Source organism: Erythrolamprus reginae, chromosome Z (assembly GCF_031021105.1).
Source record: "Erythrolamprus reginae isolate rEryReg1 chromosome Z, rEryReg1.hap1, whole genome shotgun sequence".
NCBI lineage: Eukaryota > Metazoa > Chordata > Lepidosauria > Squamata > Dipsadidae > Erythrolamprus > Erythrolamprus reginae.
This window is the reverse complement of record NC_091963.1, coordinates 117,211,010-117,222,904: the sequence shown is the minus strand read 5'-3', so window position 1 is coordinate 117,222,904 and position 11,895 is coordinate 117,211,010. Positions and strand designations below refer to the sequence as shown.

The following is an 11,895-nucleotide window of genomic DNA, read 5'->3' as shown; positions in this document are numbered from 1 at the left end:
TGCTTAGCAATGAAAGTTCAATTCCCAATTGTGATTTTAAGTAGAGGACTACCTGCAGTGGTGTTCCAAACTGTTAGATGTCAATATACGGGAGTCTCACTTTTATGAAAAGCCAGAAAATCAGTTTTAATGTATGCTGCTTAATCTTATTTGTCCAAAACAGTGATTCCGTTCTCAGAAAAATTAGTCACTTATTATCCATATTTCTCCCAATTCTGTGTATGTTTTGATGGTTTTCTGTTGTTTTGTTTAGGGCTGCAAGTACTGTAGCAATCTATTTTAACCATATGCATGTCAGGATAGTGACTATCTATTGAATTGCAACTGATATGTTAAAATAAATGCCTGCGAAGGCTACAGTGATGTAGAGTTGAAAGACTTAAAGACATTGGAGATTCAGATCCACCTTTAGAGACCGGTTAATTTGGGGGTCAGGGACCATTTCGCAATCCAATACGATTGGCAATCGGGAAATGTCGGAAAGTCTGCCGCGGTCACCATTTTAAGCTCCTGGAGGAATGACAAGTTATTAAACTAATTGAATGGTCCTAATTTTTTCATCTGTACTAAATGGGAGTCCGATTTATTTGCCACCAAACAGCATTGCATCCTTAGGGGCGATGCACCGACCGTCCTCACTTCAGACTTTGCAGCTCGCAGTAGGCAGTTTTACTGCAGGTTAAACTTAAAACTCTCGAACACGTCATCTGCGGGTTTAAGAACTGAAATGCAAGCGTGCTTGCTCAGGAGCATCTACTAAGCCAGGGGCGGGCAAAGTTGGCTCTTCTATGGCATGTGGACTTCAACTCCCAGATTTCCTGAGCTAGCATGATTGACTCAGGAATTCTGGGAGTTGAAGTCCACAAGTCATAGCGAGTCAAGTTTGCCTCAGTCCAATTTCTCTCGGTTCAGCGGACTTAACATCGTAGCCGCGATATGCATCCCGCTCGTAGTTAATGTGCGTGTGTGTGTGTATCTATAAAGGCCTACACAGGCTCTCTATATATGGCCTTTTATTGAAAGCAAGTTAAATCAAAACTTAATCCGGTTTACGTCAGGGAAAATCTACATAAGCCGGCTGAGGACCCGCCCTTTCTCTGGCGCTCTGCCCCCTTTTAACCGGCCCCGTGGTGTTCTTTCTAAGGATTGGTTGGGGATGCTCGCCCCGCCCCTAGGAAGGAACCGCCGAAGAGGCAGCCAACCGCCTTTCGGTTTGCTGGGTGACGTCACGCGCGTGCGTGCGGGAGGGGCTGACATATAGGCGGGGCGCCGTCGCCTTGGCCACTCGTTCTTTTTTTTTCCGCCTAGGCTGAGAGTAGCCAGGTGGCTAAAAAGGGGGGGAGGGGGAGAGACGAGCGCATCGGGCCCGGTTTGGCGCGCCGGGATCGATTTCGCCTCTCCCGTTCCCCGCGCCATTCCTTCTGCCACCTCAGCGAAGGTTGCAGAAGCGCAGCGGGGGCGCGAAGGGTGCCGCCGCTGCGGCCTGGGCCTGAAACAAGATGGCGGCCCCGGGCGAGTACTTCAGTGTGGGCAGCCAGGTGTCGTGCCGGACTTGCCAGGAGCAGCGGCTGCAAGGCGAGGTGGTGGCGTTTGATTACCCCAGCAAGATGTTGGCGCTCAGTATCCTGCATTGGGAAGGGAGGGAAGGGCAGGGCGAAGGGAGGCCGTGGCTGGGCCTGCGAGGGGAGCTGCATGGGAGAAGGGCACGTGAGCTGGCTCCATCAGCTCGGTCCCCTTCGGCGGATGAGAGGAAGTGCCTGAGGTGTGCGGTGACAGGTTAGGAAAGGCTGGGGCTGTTGCTGGCGTGACTTCTACATCAGACTCCTAGGAGCGAGGTTTTTGGGAAGGGGGCCTAATTTTGAAAGAGGGGACTCGACTCTATCTGGGTTATCTGGGTATTAAGGGCTATTTGGGTATTATTTGAGCCAGGTAAGTTACTATATTGTATATGGTATCGGAGGCACAGCTGAACCTCTACAGGAAGGAGGGTGAAGAGGAGCCATTAAGTTAACTAGGTTAAGGAAGGGAAGGAAACTCAGTACTGATAGATGGATCAGAGGTGAAAACTCAAGCCCAGAAAGTGCTTTCTGATATTGTAATAGGAATGGGAAAAAAATTCGGAGGAAAAAAAATGAGGAAGAGAAATAGAAAGTGATGCAGAAATTTGTTGATGTGTATCACTTGATTTCTCAGTATTTGATGACTAATCTGAGTGTATGAATCTTGGAAAAGTATTTATGCAAGTCAATCCATGTAATTCTTCATTTTCTGTTTGTTTATGTAATTACTTTCAATGTATGTGTGTAATGTAAATCTTTCCAGGTTTACATTAATATTTGGTTTGGGATTTCTTATATGAACTGAAAAAAGATTTGCAGCAAAAGGAAGGTCTTCAGTAGTTATTTCTTGTAACTGCTATAGATCTTCACTGACTACATTTAGGCTTAAATTGAAGAACTCAGAAATTAATTAATGATAAGATGTGATTAGACTATTTTGATGTAATGTGCAGACATAGCTGTTAAAAACCTAATAATGCAGAATCCTATCTGACATTTTTCTTGATTTAAGAAAAAATACCCATAGCTGATATAATAGCGCAAACCTATTTTCTTGATTAGAATGTCATAGTGAACATTGGTTCAGGAGACTGAAACTCCATATCTTTTCTTCCAAGGGCAATTCATTTCAACTTCTAAGGTTTGAAAGGGTGAACTACTGTAAATAAATTCCTAGTAAAAAGAGTATTCATGGTGGTGCAAGGTAACAGCACAAGATGCTGTTGCAGTCTTGTGATAAATGTTCCAAGAAACACTTCATTTTGAAATTATTGACATGAAATTAGTATGCTAGGTGATTTGACATGGATTTTGTGTTCCTTTGCAGCTCCTTTACAAAGAGACTAACAAAGTTGGGTAAGGTTGGTTTACAGTATGAATTAGCACCTGTTGCTGGATATTTTAAGAGAACCAATCTTGTATTGTTCATTTGTTCGCAGTTTTTTTCAGGAGGCAATCCTGATTACATTGGATGTACTATAAAGATAAAATCTTCCTTCGTGGAAATGTATCATTCTCTGAATTTCTATACAACGTTTGTATGTTCCTTAATGTTTTTCCCCCAGAATGCCCCTCCTCAAGTGGTAAACCTAACCATGCAGATATCTTGCTAATAAATTTACAGTATGTATCAGAAATTAACATAATTAATGACCATGCGGAAACACCCCCACCTTTAGCTTCACTCAATGTTAGCAAGGTAAGAATCTTTTCTGAATGTGTTGAAAATTCAGTATAAACTTCACAGAATAAAATGTTTTTTGTTTAATTCCAATTGACTTTTAAACTGCATCTTCTTGTTTTTAACCATTATATTTTCAGTAACAACAATATCGTTTGGAAGTTAACATTTTTCATAGTAATAAATTGGTCTAGAATAGAAATATACTAGAAATATGAGTCCCACAGGATTTGGCGGCATAGAAGTCAAATAAATTAAATATCCAAAGCACCTGAGGACAGGACAAGAAGCAATGGGTGGAAACTAATCAGGGAGAAAAGCAACTTAAAACTAAGGATAAATTTCCTGACAATTAATCAGTGGAACAACTTTCCTCACAACGTTTGTTTCCTCACAATGTTTGTTTCCTCACAATGTTTGTGAATGCTCCAACACTTAAGAAGAGATTGGATAACCATTTGTCTGAAGTGGTGTAGGGTTTCCTGCCTAAACAGGGTTGGACTAGAAGATCTCCAAAGTCCCTTCCAGCTCTGTTATTCCATTCTATTTCCTAATCCAGGAATTCTCAAACCTTAGCATGGCTTCTTACAAACAATGTATTAGTTTATACAATCCTTCTGATGGATCAAATTATTGTTTTGACCTAGCCAAGAAATATTGTAGTATGTGTTCAATATTCTCTTGACTTTATCAGCATTAGTGGTCAACTGTGGCTTTTCTCTTAACGCACCACAAAAATACATACATTTTGAAAGGCTGTAAGTTAAAACATCTTTTCCTTTTCCCATAGATGCTCTGTCTTTTGATTGCCTGAACTTGGGAGTATATAGATAAATGTTGTAGATGGGTACTAGTGGTATTTTTTTAGAAGTAATGGGAGAAATCTATTGTTCAGACGACCCTATTTTCTACATATCTCATGTGGCATTTGGAAGGCTGAATAATACACATATGAGTTTATGTACTAAGTGTCAAGTAATTTGACATTGCACTGGAAATACAAGTGTACATCAATATTTACAATTGTGCCAATTGGGTATCACAGCTTGCAAAACCTATCACTATTATGACAAAGTATAGAAAGATAGGAAATGCTACTTTTTAGAGTTTTGATTTGTAGTGCAATTTTGCTAAAGAGAAGACAACTTTATTTGGCCAAATGTGATAAGGAATTTGTCTTCAGTGCAGAATCTCTCAAAGTACCTGCAAAGTAAAATAATAATAATACCTATAAGGCAGGGTAGTAGAGAAAATAAGAAGGATGATGATGATGATATACAATATACCGGTAGTTGGATATACTTGGACATTTGATAATATTGTGAGGATTAGATTATCACAGTAATGGCACAAGGGAAAAATGGATTTGCTTATAAAAATATAGTTCTCATATACCTGTTGGATATATTCCCAATTAAGTGACTTCTTCTGTCAAAACCTTCACTGGCATTTGTTAATTAAGAGATTATGGAGGTTTGTTTGTGTTGTTTGGTAGCCACATTTTAGTTCATGCCAAGGAAATAAAACAAATGGATTTAATTAACTAACTTTCTTTCCCACAAATAAAGCTGCAGGTGGAGCATTTTGTACATTTCTTCTAGACTAGCATTTCTCAAACTTGGCTTTTATGATATATGGACGTCAACTCCCAGAATTCCTGGATTTGGATATTAGATTGGACTGCTATATGTCAGCTGTATCTCACTTCCCTCTATTCCCTTTAATATTCTTAAAACTACCCTATTGCTTCCACATTTAAAATTGCCTTGTATTTGGAGAGTTTTTCACTTAGTTAAAAAACTTAAGTTTATGAGATGGGATTTGTCCCATCTCTATCATCCAAGAAGCCCACAAGTTGAATTCCATTTGAAGACTAAAGTTACTACATCTCTCATGCATCTTTACAGCTTGCAAGCAAAGCACGGATGGAGAAGGAAGAAAAGATGAGCCAAGCATATGCAATTAGTGCTGGGGTCTCCTTGGAAGGACAGCAGTTATTTCAAACTATACACAAGACGTAAGTAACACGAACTTATATAGATATAATGGTTTTAGTAAGCAATACTACTAGAGTACATTTATCCCTCCCAAGTGCTGGATCCCAACAAGGCAAATGGACATTAATTTGTTTTTTATTTTGCTTAAAAATCAGGAGCCTGCAAATAAAATTGATTCCCCCACCCTCACTTTTTATGATTAAAATTGAATATGTTAGGTCAATTATTCTAACCCCAGATAATTTAGATTGTTATGGCTGTTTGGTATAAAATGTTGTATGATTATTTGCTGGTGAACCTATGTTCCTAGTATGAGTTTTATTTCGTGAATGTTTTACTTTCTCATTTTCATCTAGCAAATATGTTTTATGCAAGTTATCTCATTTTTAAAAATCCCACTGAATATTTTAATTACTTTTTGAGATGCAACAGTATTTTTAGAGGGTTTAAATTCAGTAATGAAAATAAAAAATACATTGAAACTAGTTTATTGTGAAGAGTGTAGAGTTGTTCATTAAAAGAACCAATTTACAGCAGGGGTGAAATGCCCCCAGTTCGCTCGTGCCTGTCAGCTGTCGGAGAGCCGGTCATGAAGGGAGCACAAGGCTCTGCCCACCTGCCCAGATGCTGTCATTTGGGTTCTATTACCCTCTGTGAATGCACAAAATACTTTACGCAATACCACATAGCATTCAAATATCATAGAAAGCCATGAATGTGGTTTATTTCATTTTGATCTAGCATTACGTGTAGGGTAGTTCTTTGTAGTTTATGATTTATGTATTAGACATATCTACCAATGTAATCATATTTTATAATAAAAAACATAATTCAGCATTATGTGAACCTACACAATTATAAAGTTCAGCACGTATAGTATTTAGATAATTAAGAGTATCATGTTAAATGAGTGTTGTGGACTGATTAAAATAAAATCTAACTGACTCTTGTAAGTTTGTATATTCCCAGAGCAAATTCATAGCATGAAAAGCTAATACAGGTAGTCCTCAACTTATGACCACAATTGAGCCCAAAATTTCATTTGCTGAACAAAACAGTTGTTAAGTGAATTGTGCCCCATTTCACAATCTTTTTGCCACGGTTGTTGAGTGAATGAGTGCAATTGATCAGAGAATCTTGAGTTTCCCCATTGACTTTGCTTATCGGAAGCCAGCTGGGAAGGTTACAGATTATGCTCACATAACCCCAGGACCCTAAGCTGTCAGTTGCTAGGGACTAATTTTGATCACATAACCATGGGATCCTACTTTGGTCATAAGTGTGAAAAATGGTCATAAGTCACTTTTTTCAGTGCTGTTGTAATTTTGAACAGTCACTAAATGAATGGTTGTAAGTCGAGGACTACCTCTTTAGGAATGTTCTTATTCTTAGGCAAAAAAGAGTCATTGGACAATTGGTGACAAGAACAAATAGCTTTATCCTGTTCCCTTTTTCCATTGGAAATTCCCATGAATTTTCATTAGTGAAAGCTATAAATTTTTCTCTTTGCTTTCTCCAGTATTAAAGATTGTAAATGGCAAGAGAAAAATATAATTGTGATGGAAGAAGTTGTCATTGCCCCTCCATATCAAGTGGAAAATTGTAAAGGCAAAGAGGGGAGTGCCCTAAGTCATGTACGCAAAATAGTAAGTATACAAAGATCAGAGAGATATTAGGGAAAAAAGAAAACAAGGTTCAAAAAATAGCTGCACAAGCAAGTTTGACCTTGATCATGCAGATTCAAAAGTGAACTTAAATTGAATTCACATATCTTGCTTATCCAGTAAACTGTTTTTATTTTAGAATATATGTTAACCCAGGCACTATAACTCATAAATATTAGCTTCTACTCTGTAAGCTCAGACAATTGTGCTTGTTCCGTAATGATGCTTCAGTAGACTATGGTGATGCAATGTATTAATGTAGCTTTCATATTGTCAGACTCAGGCCCAGAGATGAAACATTGAGTCTAATATTTTATTTCCTTGCACCAAATAGGTAGATTCTTGCTAAACTAAAGCTATAACTTTTTAAGATACAAGATATATCCAGGGAGAGTCTAGATTACCTTAAACCTCTTTAGCCCCTTCCACTTTCAGTCTAGGATTATGCAGTCTTGAGCTGGATTTCCCTCTGGGAATTTTCCAAGTTAGCAAAATCTCTCTCCCCCCGCCCCCCCAAGTATGCTGCTGCAGGTACGGATTCCATCACCTGTATGCTTCAAGCAATACAGAGAGTCATTGATGACTAGTGTTTTAACAAATTTTCAGCATTGGAAAGGGTGGTTTATAAGGCACCTCTAGCTATTATAAAATATTATAAAATGTTTCTCATGCACATATCTTAGCGATCATATGACCATGTTTGGGGCATTTGGTAACTAGCTCATGTTTATGACAGGTTACAGTGTCCCATGCTCGCATGACCACAGTTTGTATCATTATTTTGCCAGTTTATGGCAGGGAAAAAATACCCATTCGGGAGAATGGATTCCATCTTAGAGATGCATGACTCATTTAACAACCGCTGTTAAAAAAAATGGTAAAATTTGATTTGATGATGTCAATGACTCAACTTATGACCACAACTTATGATTGAAATTCCAGTTTCAGTTGTGGTTGTAAGTCAAGGACTACCTGTAACTTTAAAAAAAAAAATCTGATCAAATAAGAGGCAAGCTAAAATTCAGATGTTTAAAGTGTTGGTTGCATTTGTAGTATAGAATGGAATTTCAAAGTCCTACAATAGTAGGACTATATGAAATGTCTGTGTGTCATGTTTCAGGTTTTATATAAAAACGTTCTGTATGTCAGAGAATGTAATACCAACATGCAATCCCTTGATAACAGTTTCCTAAATATTCTTTAATATTTGTAATGGAACACAGACATGTAATGTGTTTTTTTCTATTTTCTTTCTTTAAAAAATATTGATTTCTTTTATTTTTCATAAGTCACCCTCAGTTTCAAACTGTGCTGTAAACTAAGGGTCCCCAAGGTCTGTGGCCCTTTGCCGGGAACTGGACCATGGAAATATTTGCATGGCACAATGTGTCAATATGCACAGGCTCAAAAAACTTCCTGTCCCCTCCCCTCCTCCTCTGCCGCCATGGTTTCCTCCAGTCTGCTGAGCTGAAAAGGTTTGGGAATGCTGTTTTAAACCATCTTGTTGTAATCAGCACTTACAGCCTCATGAACCACTACTTTCATGAACGTGCCAGTAGTTCCACTGTCTAAAAAATGAATGCTAACTTCCTTGCCTCCTTCCTCCATTCAGGTCGAGAAACATTTTAGAGATGTTGAAAGCCAAAAGCTGATGCAGCGTTCACCAGTCCAGCCGTCACAGAAGGAAAGCGCCCTCTCATCCTGAGTCCCGCCTGCCCTTCCTGGTTGTGACAGAGTGCTCCTGCGGGGGGTGGGGGTGGGGGGGAAACCCTTCGAACACGCAGCAGCAGATGACAAAGACCTTCTTCAAAAGAGGTCAGGGGAGGGCAGGGGGGTTCCACTTCTATGTCGTGGCTACCCTGTAATGATGGGACCCACAGCTTCTGAACTTTAGACTTCAAAGACAAAAACAGAGAATAATTTAAAAACTCATTCATTACTTGACTAACAGACTCTTTACTTTTTGCCCACCAGATTTCCCCCCCCCCCTCTCTAGAACAGTCAGCTGTCTCTTGTATTTGAGGTTTTTCTCCCTCCCACATTTTTCTGCTTTACTGAAATCAATTCCATGCCACCCCCCTGCTCCTGCTTTAATGCTAGGAGAATTCAGTTCCCTAGTTTATCACATTACAAACCGAAAAGAATAGAGGAAACAGAAGATAACAAGCTGACTGTAGTAATGTAATTGGAACTTTTCTGTGACTGGCGATCTCATTTTGGTTTTTGTTTGCACAAGGCAAGGCTTGAATTAGCCTTATTTTTCTTATCTCAAAATATATATATAATATATATATATATATAGATAGATAGATATAAAATACCCTTTAAATATTTTTCTGCTGCTCGCAGTATTCAAAATTGGGATCATGGCAGAAAAAAAAATCTCTTATGCTTGTTAACGATCAAGCTTTCTGCAGTTGTCATTTTTAAGTATAATTCAGAAGATCAGATGTCTGCTGAAGCGATTCAGAACGCATACTTAGGGCAAAGGCGTTTGGTCTTACTGTAAATTTTTCCTTGTGCATTATGTTACGTTGCCACAAATCAGCTCTTTTAATGCCACTGGATTAGAACTGTTAACCAAGACTACAGATCATAGTAGTGGTATCATTCTATCCTCAAAAGGCATGAAAACTAGATCTCACAGCTTCCTCTTGCTCACATGCTGTTCTGCTGACGACAGCAAAGCACCCAAGAATTTCCTGTAGGTCGAGGTTGCTTGGGTGTAATATAGGAGGAACGATTTGTGTATTGCCCATAGTGACCCCATTGGGGCTGGGCAGGAGCGTGAAGATTTGGGCTTGAATTCACATGTGATTGTCCTTAGTCCTTCATTGGCCTTTTGTCAATTGGCAGGAGAATAAAACTGCCTCAGTGGGATTTTCCTCTGCAGCATAGTAAAAATATATTTCCAATGCCGTAAGCTGTGTCCATGGCATTTGCAGAGGGGCAAAGAGAAATAAATAATGCGTGTCTTGTGTTGCAAGTGATGCAACCTATATACTTTGTAAGACATCATGATGCAGGTATATCATATGTATGTCACATGACACCTGTTTTGACATCATGACTTACTGTGGATAGTTCTGGCTATATCATTGTTGAGAGGTTACTTCAGCTTCTTTGTTTGTTTGTAGATGATGATCAGGCACAGTAGCTGTAGTTCCAGGGAGCCAAGTATGATTCTTTGAATTGAAATAATCTCTGTTCTGGCAGAGCTGCAGGGTCACTTGGGGACAATGTCCAAAAAGTATTATTTCTGTCCATAAGTCTATATACTTCTGTTGGCTAAATGGTTGAAATGGTCAGCATTTGTATGATTTACTTCTCCTGGACTTGCTGCTTGCAGGGTCATTCATAAGAATCCTTGGTTTGGAAATAAATATTTTGAAGATACATAGGATACAAAGATAATATAGGACGGGAAGGTGCTGTTGGGTTGGGTGATTTTTTTTTTTTTGCTATGATCTCTTCCTTCCTCTTCCCCTTTTTGTTATTTTTAAACGAAAGGATAAAAATTTAAATAATTCAAGCCCTGCCTTTCAGAATGGAGGGATTTTTTTTAGCATTGTCTAGCAAAACCAATAAAAATCCAGAATTTTTTTAACCATCAAGCATTTGTGTTGGTAGGTTTGTGTCTAAGCGTGCAGGCAGAGGATGTGGTGTCTGTGTGAGTGTGTGTGTTCTACAGAGAATTAGAAAACAACATACCATATTGTTTGCTGAAATTGGAGGACACATGAGGACACACAGTTGCACATTATGTGCAAATTGGCATGCCAACTTGTGCACTCTCATATTTTGTTGAGAGCCTATTTTACATATTCCTACATTAGTTTTATATTTCTATGAAAGATAAATGGCTGGATATTTTTTGAAAAATGTGTGAGTTAGTATTTTTAATGTTTGCAAGACCGCAACTTTAATATGGATGGAAAGCAGAAAAGAAAAGCTTTGTGACACAAAAACTAAGCCCTATACATTTGTTCTCTAGAACAGGCACTATAATATGGTAGAGTTGTTCTCTGCACATCATATAGGTGACTTTCTATGTTGACAAAGTACTTCAAGACATTCTAGTTAGAAATTAGAATTAAGTGGCTACATAGCTAGCTCAAAAATTGTTCATGAATAGTTCGTTATTAAACTGATTGTAAAGTGGCAGAATTCAACTTTTGTTAGCCACTTGAGTGAAGAGTTGTAGAGAGTGCTAACTGACATTACAGATGACACCAAAAACAGTCACAAGGCAAAATGCTTTTGATTGGCCAGAGGAAGCAGACTAGATTAAAATGAGAGAAATACGCACTTCTTAGAAAATAAATGCAAAGTGGAATAGCTGATCAAGTAATGATACTTAACTGCAAAGTGAAGAGGAATCAATGCTATAATAATGACTGCAAAGCAATGTGTTTCTACATTGTATCAGAAATAATTCCAAATCTTAACAGGTAATTGTTTCATTTTACTCTGACTGGATTTCACCTGAGTACTATGTCTAATTGTCAGCATCCTATTTTAAGGAATCAGAGAAATTGGAATATATTTACAGAAGGGCATTTGTAATCAAGGAAAGACTTAATGAACTCAATCTGTATTGTCTGGAGCAGTGATTTTCAACCTTTTTTGAGCTGCGGCACATTTTTTACATATACAAAATAATGGGGCACCTTGAGCGGGGGGGGTGGCGGGGCGGGGAGGGGCTAAAAAAAGTTTGGACAAAAAAAATTATCTCTCTCTCTCCCTTTCACTCTATTTCTCTCCCTATTTCTCTCCCTTCCTTCCTCTCTCTCTCCATCCCTCTTTCTCCCTTCGTTCCTTCCTCTTTTTTGCTCTCTTTCTATCTCTCTCTCCTTCCCTGCCTCTCTTTCTCTTTCTCTCTTGCTTTCTTTCTCTCTCTCTCGCTTTCACTCTCTTTTTCTCTCTCTTGCTGAGCTTCACGGCACACCTGACCATGTCGCGCGGCACACTAGTGTGCTGCGGCACACTGGTTG

At 38.9% G+C, this 11,895-nt stretch overlaps 1 protein-coding gene across 1 annotated transcript; it reads left to right on the top strand.

Annotated features, from left to right (window-relative positions):
- Positions 1-1,362: 1,362 nt before the first annotated feature.
- LSM12 (LSM12 homolog) lies at positions 1,363-9,042 on the top strand. Its single transcript, XM_070767319.1, has 5 exons — positions 1,363-1,620; positions 3,125-3,258; positions 5,148-5,257; positions 6,757-6,883; positions 8,514-9,042. Exons 1-5 carry the CDS (start codon positions 1,500-1,502, stop codon positions 8,604-8,606), a joined length of 585 nt encoding a protein of 194 aa, XP_070623420.1. The 5' UTR covers positions 1,363-1,499; the 3' UTR covers positions 8,607-9,042.
- Positions 9,043-11,895: the final 2,853 nt, after the last annotated feature.